At 38.7% G+C, this 16,466-nt stretch overlaps 1 protein-coding gene across 2 annotated transcripts in view; it reads left to right on the top strand.

The window, feature by feature from the left end:
* NGLY1 (N-glycanase 1) overlaps positions 1–16,466 on the top strand; it is a 46,074-nt gene that overhangs the window by 752 nt on the left and 28,856 nt on the right. For both annotated transcript variants that reach the window (XM_059664101.1, XM_059664102.1), the window contains exons 2-3: positions 8,746–8,860; positions 14,958–15,203. In XM_059664101.1, coding sequence (XP_059520084.1) covers positions 8,746–8,860; positions 14,958–15,203 — 361 coding nt within the window. The remainder of the gene's footprint in view (positions 1–8,745; positions 8,861–14,957; positions 15,204–16,466) is intronic.

Genomic DNA, 16,466 nt, shown 5'->3' with positions numbered 1-16,466 from the left:
ATGACGCTTGAAATACCAGTTTGTGAAGATAGTCACCTGGGATACGAGCAACGTGTTTCCTTCTCCTGGGAGCCAAAGCTCCAGGTCTCCGGGGCCTGACAGATTCGGGGGGTTGGGAGGCAAGTTTGGCTGCTCCTCTGGAGTCATTAGCACCTCAGCTCCGGTCGTGGTCGGCAAACTCATTAGTCCACAGAGCCAAATATCAACAGTACAACGATTGAAATTTCTTTGGAGAGCCAAATTTTTAAACTTAAACTATATGGGTAGGTACCTTGTGATTAACTTAATTAGGGTCCTCCTAAGGCTCAGGAAGAGCCACACTCAAGGGGCCAAAGAGCCGCAGTCTGCCGACCAGGCTTAGATCGAAGGCTGTGTCCTCAGCAGGGACCTGGGGTGCAGGGGAGGGAAGTGGAACTCGCTTGGAGGAGTACCCGGGGCTTTAGCGTGTGGCCTCGTTTATCAGGTCAGGATGGCTGTCTAGGTTCTCTGTGCCCCCTCGGCCCCTGGAGCACTTGACCTTCCAAGTGGTGGGTACATTGGCATGGCGTCTAAAAGGAAATCCCTGCTAATTTCAGGTTATAGATGTCAGGTGACATTAGCCACAACTGCAGTGTTTTAACCCGTGGCCGTTACAATAGTGGTCATATAGGTAACATTACTGACTTAAAAGTAAACTCAAGGAAACACATAGGGAGCCCTTATTATGTGCCAGATGCCACATGGGGTGCAGCCTGTGCACTGTACACAGCTACACAATTGTGACCTATGTGGGGACCCTTCCTCCTCTGTGACCCCTTTCTCAGCTCATCTTGCAGCGGTTCTCAACCTGTGGGTCGCGACCCCTTTGGCGGTCGAACGACCCTTTCACAGGGGTCGCCATCCAGCATATCAGATATTTACATTATGATTCATAACAGTAGCCACATTACAGTTAGGAAGTAGCAACAAAAATAATTTACGGTTGGGTCACAACACGAGGAACTGTATTTAAAGGGCCAGAAGGTTGAGAACCACTGGCCTAAGGAGTCAAACAGCTCTCCCGAGCGCCGGGATGCCAGTGGACTCGGCATGAATGAACTCACAGGTAGACTTCTCCAGAGCCCATCAGCTGGGACCTCTCATGTGGAAAGCCGCCAAACTATTTAAAGGCCACTATTCAGAAAAGGGAAATGGCCTTGTAATGAGGATTTGCTTCTGCTTTCAATGCAATGAAACCCCAAAACTCTAAAATTAAGGTGTTTTGAGGAGGGAAATCCTTTGCATGCAAATGTCTTGGCATCATAATCATCATTATGAATGTTTACTAGACTCACAGAAGAAACTGGCATGCTGTCATTGTCAGTTCATGTTACAGCCTTTCACTGGCTTGTGTTTCTGATCTTAAAAAGTGTTTATCTGAAAAGGGAATTAGGAGTTTGGAACTAATATAACAGGAGATGGTATGAAAAACTACCCATTTTAGTTTGTCTTAAGTAATAGTATTCCTCTCTGCCCTCATATTCTTAGAATTTAAACTATTTCAGGTATGGGAGTGGAGGGGTGGGTACCATCCTTTATCTTTCAAGTCCAGTGACCTGCTAACCTCTTTAGAAAGCTTCAGCTTTATTCTATATTTCTAGCCACACTACATTACAGATTTGCTAATCTAACTTATTTGAGGGTTGAGAACACCAAGGTTTTCTGTTCTCGTTCCTGTTAGGGGGAACCTATTACCATTAGGGATAAGGCACTGTGTAAGCAGTGTCTTGCTAGCCCTTGCTCCTACCTCAGGGTCTGGCGTAGAATTTCATAGAATGAGAGCTGAAATGAAAATTTCATTAGCAGAGTTTTTTTGTTTTCACGACAATACTTGTCACTATACACAAGTGAAAATAATACTTTGGATTAAGCTTTAAATTTCTGTTTTAGATGACGTTTTTCCTATTTCCCAACTCAGAGTCATAAAGCTAATGAAATTGCAGAATAGAATACATGCTAATTTGCATGCACTATAGGCCATGGATTTGCACCTTTTACCTTTTTCCAGTTCACTGACTTCTAGATAAAGATGATCTGTGTTTAGTGATACCTACTTTTTCAAAAATATGTAATAGTTTCACTGGCATTCCACATGGTTTTCTAAGATAATTTGTTCTTTTTAAAAAAATTTGATTTTCCATTAATTTCCTTATCAAACTTTATATAGTTATTGCTTATGAAAGCACCATATATGATTGGGAAGCAAGAAAGGAAAGTGTTTTTTTCTTTCAAATAAAATAAATATGTTTGGGAGAAAGACACAGGTATGGAAAATAGCCACAGCATAAAATCTAGAGAACAGTTTCCATGACAGTGCTTCTCACTTGTTTATGTGAGGCGATCGCAGGGGGACCTAACACAGAACAGTTTTGAGAACAGAAGTTTGATAAGATGGGTCCAGTTAATGGAGTAGCAGAGAACTTGTATTTGACATGATAGGCAAGACAAAGTGATTAGTTTCTAGGCTCAAAGAGAAGCATATGAAGGAGTTTTGAAAAGGCATGGGTTTCATTTGTGAAGCTATTGCAGGAATCATAAGCGTAAATGTGGATAGAATGGAGAGCGAAGTATTATAAGCAAGGATGGCCAATTTTGGATGACCGAATGCAAGAACTGGTAATGTGAGGAGACATCAAAATAACTTCAGATTTCTAATTTAGGTTACGCTCGACAAGGTAGTTAAATGAGGATTGGGGAGTTTGGTGGTATCTTGCGTGGTGGAGAATATATAAGGTTTGTGATCAGGCTGGTGAGTTTAATTCCCCAGCCAACCATTTTATAAAAGTGTGATTATAGGCAATTTATGTAAACTCTCACCTACTTATGGGATTTTTGCAAAAGGTAGACATAAACGACTTGGCTCATGTTATCTATCAGTTTTTCATGTTAAACAAGCTACATTATGTGTATGTTTCCCTTGTGGTCAGCTAGAGAATTGTAGAGTTAAAGCCAAATATGGTTCCCACATGGTTCTAAGGCAGATAAATGTTTTTGAAAATGTACGTGTATCTCCAAATAACAGATTTTCAGAAGGACTAGAAATATTTTAAATGACCTACAAAGCAACTTTTGTGATTAGTAATGACTAAGTTTCCATTTATGTGAACCCTTTCTAGTATTTTGCATTCCAAAGAGGAAGAGAGCTGGTAAATGATCAGATATATTTAATTCTCAGTGTTTCTGAAATAAAGAAAAACATTTTTTTTCTTTTTTCTTAGCTGCTCTTAGTTCAGTGTGAAGCCTATTGTAATTTTTTTTTTTTTTTTTTTTACCTTTTTATTCCTTTTAAACTGAGCAACTCACTTGGTTGCTTTTCCTAACATTTCTGAAAATCTTAAAATATAGTAGACTAGTGGCCCGGTGAACGAATTCGTGCACATTGAAAGGAAATTAATTAGAATATTTTAATATCGCTATTTGCCCTTTCTCTATAGTAGAAGTGTCAACCAAATTCACAATTGACAATGACAGATGGAAACATGTGTGCGATTGGCGCCAGCAAGAGCTTTATATGTACCGTGCATATGCGAGTCAACTTAGCCTTTTATGGATATAGAATAAACTTGCTTAATTAGACCCGCTTTCTGATTTCGCTAAGCTTTTTCCAGCCCAGTGAAGCACCCCAACTTATCTTTCAGATAATTGTCAGCAACACAGCAGTAAATATCAACACAAAGTAGATTATTATTGTAGATCATGCAGGGAGAACAAAGGGTAAAATATTTAACTGCAGCAGTGTTTGACTATATTCTGCGCAGTGAGAAACCTGAAGTCATTTTCAAGGTCCACCATTTCTTCTTTTTAGTCGGATCAAGTTTCTAAGCTTTCTAAATCTCTGTTTTCCGGCTAATGAAAAGAAAATAGGATTCCACCGAGTCTCCTATCTACCTATTCCAGGACTTCGGTGAGGATCAAATGAGATGAGGCATGGGAAAACGCTTCACACACATTTGGTTAAAGTGTGAAATGTTTGCACCTGGCTATAAAGCAAGTCATATCCTGGGCTGAAGAAACTCCAAGGAGACTAGTCGCTAAGGAGAGGAAGCTGGGCATTGCTATGTGATGGACAGTTGGACATTTAGCATATCAGCCTTTTATATGTAAGGAGAAAAGCATGACTTCCCTACCATTGCAATAGTAAAAACAAAGACCTTTTTCTCCCCATAAATTAAACAATTTGGTAGATATTGGGGGTGAGACAACTTGGAAGACACCAAAATATGTTAAAAGTTGTGGTTGAGTGAGGTACCAGAAATTTTGCTCCCTTTCAGGACCCCATTCATTATCCGACAACACCCACCCCCCAAAAAACTCATGTAAAGATGCAAAATAGTTGATAACCAGCAAAATAAATATTACAACTTGCAGAGATAGTCAGTGGTCAACAGAGATTTAAAAAAAGAAAAACATTTGAGAAAAGTCTGCAGAGAAAATTAAGTTAATGGAAGAAGATCAAGCAAAAATAAAGATGATTCTTAGGGATACCTTACCAGTGGTTCTCAACCTTCTGGCCCTTTATAGTTCCTCATGTTGTGACCCAACCATAAAATTATTTTCGTTGGTACTTCATAACTGTAATGTTACTACTGTTATGAATCGTAATGTAAATATCTGATAAGCAGGATGGTCTTAGGCGACTCCTGTGGAAGGGCTGTTCAACTGTCAAAGGGGTCGTGACCCACAGGTTGAGAACCGCTGCTTTAGACACTGCAAGATAAGGAGAATAGTAATGAGGTCAAGAATATTAGACAACCTGGGATGATGCTATAAAGCTAGAGATTCTGAAAGTGTTTGCATGCACTTTTCCAAAGGAGGAAATGGAATTTGAGGTTTGATGATGGCCATATAGCCACGTTCTCTAAGCCTTTGAGTGCTTCTGGGGCAGACTTTTGGCATCAGTTTGGGCTCAAGACCATGACTGGTCTGCTCAACATATTTAAAAAGAGGAAGATAGGATTTGGGTAACTGGACATTATACTGTAATTTTGTTGTTGTTTGCAATTTGGTTTTAGTGGGAAAAACAGATAAATGATATGTGAGGTCCATCCATGTTATAAAAAGATAAAAAATTGCTCAATAGAAACTAAACTATACAAAACATATAGCAGAGAAGCTTTATATCAACAGTTAGTGTGAAACATATAAAAATAAGCTATATCAAAACAGTGGTGAGAGTGGAAAGAAAAATTAGAAAATGAAGCCCAGAGAAAGACTTTGATCATGTGAAATCTGGAAGCTATTGAGAAAAGGTAGATTGAAATAACTCAAGCAGTTTTACAGCGGTAGACTATATCATCCTGGAAGTACTGATGTGTTTATTACACCCTATGGAATGTGTTGAAAATCATGGGAAGATGCATAATTTATCTGTAACTAGCTTTGATAATGTAGGATTATTTTTCAGTTTAATGTTTTTTTGTTTATGTGGTAAGAAAGGCACACTGGTGATACAGTGTGGCATAGATGCCAAGGATGCTAAACACTTGCTGTGCCCAAGCCAGCCTCTCAAAGGCCTCAAATGTCAGTAATGCCAAGATTGAGAAACCTTGCACTAAAACACAGAATGAAAGAATACAATAGAATATAGCTTTTTCTTTGAGGTTCTCAACTATGATTCTCAAATGAACTGGAGTGAATAACCATGGTTTTGTTTGTTTTTTATTTTATTTTATTTATTTTATTATTTTTTTGCCAACCTACTTTTTCTTATTATTATTAAATCTTTATTGTTCAGATTATTACAGTTGTTCCTCTCTTTTCCCCCCCATTGCTCCCCTCCACCTGGTTCCCACCCCACCCTCTGCCCTAACCCCCCCCCCCACACTGTCCTCATCCATAGGTGTACGATTTTTGTCCAGTCTCTTCCCGCACCCCCACACCCCTTTCTCCCCCGAGAATTGTCAGTCCACTCCCTTTCTATGCCCCTGATTCTATTAAATTCACCAGTTTATTCGGTTCATCAGATTTTTTACTCACTTGATTTTTAGATTCACTTGTTGATAGATATGTATTTGTTGTTCATAATTTTTACCTTTACCTTTCTTCTTCTCCTTCCTCTTCTTAAAGGATACCTTTCAGCATTTCATATAATACTGGTTTGGTGGTGATGAACTCCTTTAGCTTTTTCTTATCTGTGAAGTTCTTTAATTCTGACCTTCAATTCTAAATGATAGCTTTGCTGGGTAAAGTAATCTTGGTTGTAGGTTCTTGCTATTCATCACTTTGAATATTTCTTGCCACTCCCTTCTGGCCTGCATAGTTTCTGTTGAGAAATCAGCTGACAAGCATATGGGCACTGCCTTGTAGGTAACTAACTGTTTTTCTCTTGCTGCTTTTAAGATTTTGTCTTTTGTCCTTGGCATTTTAATTATGTGTCTTGGTGTGGTCCTCTTTGGATTCCTTTTGTTTGGGATTCTATGCGCTTCCTGGACTTGTAAGTCTATTTCTTTCACCAGGTAGGGGAAGTTTTCTGTCATTATTTCTTCAAATTGGTTTTCAATATCTTGCTCTCTCTCTTCTTCTGGCACCCCCATAATTCGGATGTTGGTTCGCTTGAAGTTGTTCCAGGGCTCCTTACACTATCTTCATATTTTTGGATTCTTTTTTCTTTTTGCTTTTCTGGTTGGGTGTTTTTTGCTTCTTCGTATTTCAAATCTTTGACTAGATTCTTGGGATCCTCTAGTCTGCTGTTGGATCTCTGTATATTATTCTTTATTTCAGTCTGTGTATGCTTAATTTCTAGTTGGTCCTTTTTCATATCCTCGAGGGTCTCACTAGATTTATCAAGGGTCTCACTAAATTGATCGGCGGTTTCTAGAAAATTCTTGAAAAACCTTATAACCGTGGTTTTGAACTCTATATCCAGTAGTTCGCTTTCCTCCATTTCTGTCATTTGTGACCTGTTTCTTTGTCTCTGCATTTTGGCTGCTTCCCTCTACACTTTACTTCCACACCTCCTGTGAGTCTCAGTGTGCTTTTCTCTTTCTTTTTAGTTGTAGAATTTTCACTCAGCCAGCCTTCCTGTGGTTCTGGGTGATGTCCGTTTTGTCTTTTAGTTGTAGTTTTGAAGTGGTTGTGAGAGGCAGCAATTTCAGGTGTTTACCTATGCCGCCATCTTGGTTTCTCCCCCTTGGTTTTGTTTGTTTTTAATTTCCAATAGTGTGAAGCTAAAATTTTTGTAAAATATAATGAAAGTTTCATGGCAATATGAATACTCTCAATTGCTTTCCTTCTTGTGAATGGGTAGCAAAGTGTTTGTAGGTTAGCACCAATCTGTGTGGACATTTTGAGAATTTTAGAGATTTTGTCTATGAATATTCTGTAATTTGTATAATTTTTGAAATTAAGGAAAAGAGGTTTAAAAATGATTCATATAGTATTTACAACAATTGGGCAGTAGGGAATTGCTTGATGGAAAAGAAACGTGAAATTCGTCAAGACTTCCACAATTAAAAATTCTTTTGGGGGGTGTTTTTATATCATAATATTCAGAGAGCATGTTTAGTTAGGGCAAACATAGTCAATCAGTTGCTAGCATCCCCCACCACCACCAGTTTCATACCCTGGGCAGCTGGCCTCAAAACTCCTTCCTGTGGATCCCAGACACAGCCTCAGAATCCTTAATGTAATCCTAATGGAAGCCACCACCATTTACAAAGAGTTGGTATCAAATGTAAAACCAACTTATCATACTAAATTATGTTCCGAAGATATTTAGAGTATAATAGTATGATTACCTTAATTTTGTATTTCTTTCTTTTTTTTAAAATAGCCTTTCTGATTTATCAAGGTTCTTATCAAACTCAAATCAAAGCTTTTCATATGCCGGTCTCATCACATGTATACTATTCAAAATGTTAATTATGGTAAAAGAAATTCATATCTTCATTTTATCATCATATTTGCTGTGACAAAAATATATCTTGAGCTGAAGCAGAACTTACAGTAAATACAGCCAGTCATTGTTTAGGGAAGAAAGAAAATCAAGTGATTAAAGGTATACCTAAGTTCATGTTTGTCAGAAGTAAAGTCTTTGAGGAACTGTGATCTGTTTTATAGCTTCTTAATTTCTTTTATTCATTTATTTCATAAATGTTTATTAGCCACCATCTATGTGTCACACACCATTCTTTTTTTTTAATATATTTTTATTTCAAAGAGGAAGGGAGAGGGGGAGAGAGAGAGAGAGAGAAACATCAGTGATGAGAGAGAATCTGGCTGCCTCCTACACGCCCCCTACTGGGGATCGAGCCACCGGAGAATCGAATTATGACCTCCTGGTTCATAGGTTGATGCTCAACCATGAGCCACTGCGGCTGGGCCATCACACACCATTTTTAATGATTGAGATTCATCAGAACAAAGTAGGGCAAAGCCTTCAGCTGCCTCTTTGGAGCTCGCTGACAAGGATTTTTTCCCTAGCAACCTAAAAACTCATAAAGGTATCCAGCTTTAATAGCCCAGTATTAAAATACCACATGGATTTCCTATGGCAGCATTAATATTTTCAGCTGTGAAATTAAACAGTGATGTTGTAGAAATGTATGGTAAGGAAAGAATCACAAAATCAGGCACTTTTCCAGACTGTGCTCCCCCTTTCTTTAAAGTTGGGATTTATCCTACTTTGTAGGAATATAGCTGGTATAAAATGTGAAAAGGAATGCAAAAAACCGTGAAAAATATTAACTGTTACATATGTAATCAGACTTTTATTTTGTTTTTAATCAGAAACCCTAATGATGAAAAATATAGATCTATTCGGATTGGAAACACAACTTTTTCTACTAGACTCTTGCCCGTCAGAGGAGCCGTTGAATGTTTATTTGAAATGGGCTTTGAGGAGGTAAGTCTGTTCAAGAGTTTCATCTCCTCCGCCTCCTCAGTGAATGTATGAAGCATTCATTATTGTGTTGATATATAATTACCTAAATTAGATTAATATTTTTAAAATTTATTGATCATTGGGGAAATCTGTGGGACTAGTTATTTCTTCACCTATTAGACATTTAAAAGTCACAATAAATATATTGTAAAATCACAGTAAAATAGAACACCTCTCCCACAGGGAAAAGTCTCAGTCTGAATTGTGAGGTCAGACATGTAACGCAAGGAAGGACCAAATTCTAGCTCACTTTTGACTTTTAGCAAAAACCTGATTTGTGAGCACACATGAATAGAAATAGGGTGTAACCATCTGTCTCCATAAGAAATGAAAAGATTAAAACCAAAAAAGTGAGCTTAGTTGTCACACATAAGTTCTGTGACAGGAGAAAAGAATCTTAGTCTGTTGTTTTTTTGTTGTTTATTTTTAGATCAACAGAAATGTATGGTGTTTCTATCTTCTGTCATCTGTGGGATAGTTTAATTTTATGACACAGTGAAAGTAGTAATCAAGATTGTGAATTTTCTTTATGTGTATATGCTTAACTATTTATAGTTTGTGGAATACTGAAAAAAGTTGAACCAGGTTATGGAGACTCAGTTGTCAGTAGCAGTCAGAATTGACCAGGCTGTAGAAATTGTTAGGGTGCTAAGTTGCTATAAGATATACTTTCCAGACATCATCCAGAACCACAGGAAGGCTGGCTGAGTGGAAATTCTACAACTAGAAGGAAAGAGAAAAGCACACTGAGACTCAGAGGAGGTGCAGAAGTAAAGTGCAGAGGTATGGAGGCTCAAGCACGCGCGGAAAGGGGCTGGCAACGGAGGACACTGGTGTCTTTTGCAATCGGGAGGGAGGCACAAGCTCTCGACAGCCCTGACTCCAGTTCCGGACGAGTCTCTGGGGACCCAGACTCATACGGGGAGAAACTGCACTGTCTGGCAGCGGGCGGAACTCGAGGGCGGCTTTCTCTCAGAGGTGCTTGCAGTGATTACCAGGACACTGAGACCCAGGACCTCTTAGGGCAGGACTGAGGATCAGCCATGGCTGTTTGCTCCGCCCTGTTGATTCCCAGAGACCCCACCCCACCCAAGCGGTGTGCAGAGGCTTTTGCATATGAATGGGCTGGCCCTTTGAGACCTAAAATTACCTAACAAACTGCAGCTGGATCAGAAAGACCCAGAACATCCAAAAGAAGGCCCAAGGCCTCACAGCAGCTTGCATTGCTTCACAGCTGGGCCTCATCTGGGCACCTCCAAAACCCAAACAAGGAAGAGGAACCTGCAGATCTCTCCGTAGCTCCTGCTGGGTAGCCTCAGGCAGAGGCTAAATTAGCACCTCCTTAGAGATCCAAGAGCCTGTGTACCCAGTGGTCAGATTGGGACCATCCAGATTACAACTCCTCAGATCCATAAGGGACACACTCAGGGGGCAGAATCAGGGAGCACCAAAGCCCCACTGAAGCAAGTCTTGCCCCATAAGGGTGTCTTCAGCACAGAAGTTCTCCCACTGTAGACACATTTGATTCTCACAGAAAATTGACCTGGAGGTCAATTCCTCCCAGTGATACCTACAACAATCAAGGCTTAACTACAACAAGACTGTGCACACAGGCCACAAAGGGGTGCACGAAGAGTGTCTACCCCAGGTAATTGGTGAGGCTGAGCCACTGGGTCCTATAGGATACCTAGCACAGAAAGCCACTCTATCAATGCAGGGAAGCATAAAAAATGCGGAGACAAAGAAACAGGTCACAAATGACAGAAATGGAGGAAAGCAAACTACTGGATATAGAGTTAAAAGGTTTTTCAAAAATTTTCTAGAAACCGCCAATCAATTTAGTGAGACCCTCGATAAATCTAGTGAGACCCTCAAGGATATGAAAAAGGACCAACTAGAAATTCAACATACACGGACTGAAATAAAGAATAATATACAGAGATCCAACAACAGACAGGATCCCAAGAATCAAGTCAAAGATTTGAACTACGAAGAAGCAAAAAACACCCAACCAGAAAAGCAAAAAGAAAAAAGAATCCAAAAATATGAAGATAGTGTAAGGAGCCTCTGGAACAACTTCAAGCGAACCAACATCCGAATTATGGGGGTGCCAGAAGAAGAGAGAGAGCAAGATATTGAAAACCAATTTGAAGAAATAATGACAGAAAACTTCCCCTACCTGGTGAAAGAAATAGACTTACAAGTCCAGGAAGCGCATAGAATCCCAAACAAAAGGAATCCAAAGAGGACCATACCAGGACACATCATAATTAAAATGCCAAGGGCAAAAGACAAAGAGAGAATCTTAAAAGCAACAAGAGAAAAACAGTTAGTTACCTACAAGGCAGTGCCCATAGGACTGTCTGCTGATTTCTCAACAGAAACCATGCAGGCCAGAAGGGAGTGGCAAGAAATATTCAAAGTGATGAATAGCAAGAACCTACAACCAAGATTACTTTACCCAGCAAAGCTATCATTTAGAATTGAAGGTCAGATAAAGAGCTTCTCTGATAAGAAAAAGCTAAAGGAGTTCATCACCACCAAACCAGTATTAAATGAAATGCTGAAAGGTATCCTTTAAGAAGAGGAAGAAGAAAAAGGTAAAGATAAAAATTATGAACAACAAATACACATCTATCAACAAGTGAATCTAAAAATCAAGTGAATAAAAAATCTGATGAACAGAGTAAAGTGGTGAATATAATAGAATCAGGGGCATAGAAAGGGAGCGTACTGACAATTCTCAAGAGGGGGAAAGGGGTGTGGGGGTGTGGGAAGAGACTGGACAAAAATCGTACACCTATGGATGAGGACGGGGGGGGGGGGGAGTAAGGGCAGAGGGTGGGGTGGGAACCAGGTGGAGGGGAGCTATGTGGGGGAAAAAGAGGAACAACTAAATATCTGGACAATAAAGATTTAAAAAAAAAAAAAAAGATATACTGTCCTTTGTGCCTCACTGCTTGCCTCCCCAGATTCTATTTCAGGCCTTAGGAATGTATTAGTGAACTAGGTAGATATACATCTTTTCTTACATGAAGCTTGCATTCTAGTAGGTTAGACAGATAGTAGACATTAGGAGTTAGAGGGGACGTTTTGGGTTGTCTTGGTGACTGAAAGATATTAATTACCAGCATTTAGTGGGCAGGGACCAGGTTTGCTTAACATCTGACAATGAGAATTATCTCAGCAAAAATGCATTAAGAAACAGGGTTGTTGAATACTAGAATTCTCATTGTTATCTTAAAATGTTATTGGACCTAGGACATTAAGCCTGTAATTTTTTCCTTTAATGAAAATGTAGTGCTGTTGATTAAACTTGTTTGGTTCAGACACTCTGGTCATAATCATGTTCTGTTGGAACTGGTCCTAAAAAGAATGAAGGGAAGGGAAACAAGGCATGAGCAGCATCTCTGTCTTAGTGTGTCTTATCAGGGCCTCTCTAACCTGTGGACTGAGACATAGTCCCAGGTACTTTTCCTGATATTTTCCATCACTGTCCATAGTGTCAGCTATTTCTCTCACTGCTCCTCCACTAACAACAGTAGGAGATCAGAAGCCTCCATACTTGGATTTAAGCCAGACGTCTGGTTTCTTTTCCCAGACCTCATCATAGATGTGAGGTAGTTCCTTCTAATGTTGGAAAAATCATTGTGTTCCAATTTGTGCCAATTATCATGTAGATAATCATTACAACTATAGAAATAGTCTCTTTTTGCTCATCCCTTTCAACTGTACAAATGTGGTTTTTGGTCTCTGTTCAGTCTGAGTCAGTAATAGCCTAACAATTAAGATCATGCAGTTTGAATGCTTGCTCTGACAGTTCTGTAGCATCAGGCAGGATATTTAACTTCTCTAAGCCTTCATATTTTCATATAAAAGTGGAGATTAACCTAATGCCTATCTCTCAGGCTGGTTGTGAGAATTAGTTTAATGTGTGTAAAGTGCTTAGCACAAGGCTAGAACACATCCTATATAATAAAAGCCTAATATACTAAGTGTCCGGTTGTCCATTCAACCAGTTAAAGCATAGTATGCTAATGATAGGCTCAGGCCGCTCAATCACTCGCTGTAACGTGCACTGACCACCAGAGGGCAGACAGTTGACCTGGTCGACCAGTCGCTATGAGATGCATTGACCCCCAGGGGCCAGACACTCTGACTAGCACAGTGGTTCCCAAACTTATTTGGCCTACCGCCCCCTTTCCAGAAAAAATATTACTCAGCGCCCCCTGGAAATTAATTTTTTAAAAATTTTAATAGCAATTAAACAGAAAGATATATGTATTAATGTTTCTACCCTTTTCGTAAAATATAGTAAAGAAAGGTGTAAATTAGAAACATTGAAGTTTGAAATTATGAAACTATTTATTGAACTCAAATAGAAAGATAATACAAAAAAAGTTAAAACAAATGCACCTGTGGCCATCACCGCCCCCCTGGATCGCTGCAGCGCCCACCAGGGGGCGGTAGCGCCCACTTTGGGAATCACTGGACTAGTAGGTTAGCTTGCTGCTGGGGTCAGGCCGTCGGGACTGAGCAAGACAGGCCTGACATACCCTGGAGCCCTCCCGCGGTCCCTCCCCAGCTGGCTAACCTCCCGCGTCTCTCCCCAGCCCAATCGTGCCCTCTCGCAATCTGGGACCCCTCGGGCCAGGCCAAGCCGAGGGCCTCTAGTAAACACAATATGTGGAAATAGTCTCTTTTTATAGCTATTATGAGCAATGTATGGAGCTTGCTGGCCTCTTTCAGCTTTTTTTAAAAAGAATTAATGTAGAATTGATTTTCATGTCATTGAGTAATGTTTTGGTGTTAATTCCTCTAGGTCTGCCATCACCAGGAAAATAAGGTTATTCTCAATTGTGGAGTTTAATTTAAATGCTTACAGTCTTCAAGTCTGTCTACTGCACTTTGTAACAACTGTTTTATCTCATTTGCAGTTGGTAGAATTACTGTTGTAACACTGCTGCTTCTCAACACCTTGAAAATTGGTTGACTCTATTTTCATTTCATCTTTTTTCTTGTTTTGTAATTTGCTATTTTACATTGTGAGCTTTGTTATAATGTTTATTATATTTCAAGCATTCTGATAATATTATGGGTATTTATTAAATGAATCGCTGCATAAATAATTGGATTTTTATTTTTTGATAGTTCATTTTGTTTGGACCAGACATATGCTCTTAGTAGGCTAGTGTATATCAACTGTTATTTTTCTAATACTTTGGACAAGTATTATTGTTAACAATCCATGATTTTGAATTGACCATTCGGGTGTACTTTGTGTTATCTTGGTGGAATTAATGAAAACTATATACAGACTTCTAATTATGTAGCTGTTCTCTAAAGACTTGGTTTTAGAAGATTAAAAAGTTATGTAACTTCTTATTTGTCTTATGTGACCAGTGATCATTTGGTATGGCTGTATCTCTAGTATCATTATTTCATGGGGAATGTCATAGGGAACAGTAGTTATTATATACTGTTGCAGGGAAGATAGGAATATGCATATTTGCAACTCTTATGAGGCTTTCTGACTTAGTATTCCTAAAAGATAAATGCTTTTTTTTTTTTTAAGATAAACACTTTTTTAAAGGTTCTTTGAACTAATAAAATAGGCTTAGCATTATATGCTAACAAGAAGACAAATTTTCTTGTTCATGTTAGGCATTACCTTTGCATATTTAAAAAGTGCCATATAATAAGAAAACAATGATTATTAAAATATGATATTTTCGCTAAAGCCGGTTTGGCTCAGTGGATAGAGCGTCGGCCTGTGGACTGAAGGGTCCCGGGTTCGATTCTGGTCAGGGGCATGTGCCTGGGTTGCGGGCACATCCCTAGTGGGAGGTGTGCGGGAGGCAGCTGATCGATGTTTCTCTCTCATCGATGTTTCTAGCTCTCTATCTCTCTCCCTTCTTCTCTGTAAAAAATCAATAAAATATATTTTTTAAAAAAGATGATATTTTCTATAGTATTGGCTTCATTTATACATATATGTAAAAGAATGACTATTAGTATTAAGCAAAGATTAAAATTTTCCTAATTTTATAAATTCCAGGGAGAAACACATCTTATCTTTCCTAAAAAAGCTTCAGTGGATCAGCTGCAAAAAATTCGTGACCTCATTGCCACAGAGAGAAGTAGCAGATTGGATGAATCATATAAGAGCCACAAAGCAGAATTATCTCAGCAACCTGCAACCAGTATCCAGCTTCCTACAGCACAGTCTTCAGATCCTAATGGGTTAACCCAGCATGTAGGGGACAGTGGAGGGCAGTCATCAAATCCACCATTTGCTCCAATGGTAATGTTAGAATTAAACCTCTTCTGTTTTTTTTAAAGTTGAAACAGCAGAAGCTCTGAAATATGTTATGACTTATTCCTGAATTTATGCCTCAGCTATTCTAATACATCCAAATTTTCCCAACTCTAAAATATTCTCAAATTTGTAACAAAAGTGGGGGAAATGGCTGTCTTTTATTTATACTTTTAAATCTTAACTTATGCTTTACTGCTTCTTAGGGTAAGTTTTGTTTTTTAATTATAAATGTACCTGTACATAAATGCCTTGGTACTTAAATCAATTACACAAATTAGCTCAAACAAAGTAATAAATTTGCTAATGGTGGTATGGCTGTCAAATATTTCCTCTGCTGCATTGATACTTCTGATCTAAATTTTACCTGCTGCCAATCACCATAGAAATTATTAATTCCAGCAACCTAACCATTATCATTACCTCAGTTCAATAAAAAATTCAGCTTTTTTAGGTTTAAGGTAAATAATGCATTAATTTACTGATAGTGGTACTAGCAAATTAGTGATGTTTAGTTAATAGCGTATACAGATATACAGTTCTGAAGAACTTAAATCAAACTACTGTTTCTTATTTAATAGGAAATTGTCCTGTTTACAAAAGTCCCTTTGATATAGGTCCTTAAGTATTTTCATTATAGTAACTTATCAATAGTCAATTTAAACTCATATTCTCTTATTTTAATTTTTTAAAAATAGATTTTTATTTATTTCAGAGAGGAAGAGAGAATCATTTACCAGCTGCCTCCTGTATGTCCCCCACTGGGGTTCTGGCCACAACCTGGGCATGTGCCCTGACCGGAATCGAACCTTGACCTCCTGATTCAAAGGTCGATGATCAACCACTGAGCCTCACCAGCCGGGCTCTCTTATTTTAATTTTGTAAAACACTGTATTATCCTCCATATAGCAGAGCTTTATATGGAGTCGGTGATTAAATCTCTTAATTTTCTCCAGCTGAATAATTCCAGAGATTTTAACCTCACCTCCCTGGTAGGAAAATGATTGGCAGTTATTCCTTTGTGTAGGGCTGGGGAGGCCGAAAGCTTGTTTTTAAAAAATAAAGAATAAAAGTGATAGAAACTGGAGGAAGAGACAGTTACAGTTCTATTTTATAATTCTTGTTGAGTGGTTATATCATGTGATTTGACAAAATATACACTTTTTTTTCATGGAGGTTCACTCTTGTGCCTCAATTGACTTATATTAACCTTTGAGTCTTTAAAATATTTTCTACTCATTAACATCACAG

Source organism: Myotis daubentonii, chromosome 14, assembly GCF_963259705.1.
Source record: "Myotis daubentonii chromosome 14, mMyoDau2.1, whole genome shotgun sequence".
Taxonomy (NCBI): domain Eukaryota; kingdom Metazoa; phylum Chordata; class Mammalia; order Chiroptera; family Vespertilionidae; genus Myotis; species Myotis daubentonii.
Note: the sequence above shows the minus strand (reverse complement) of the source record. Positions and strands in the feature narration are given on the sequence as shown.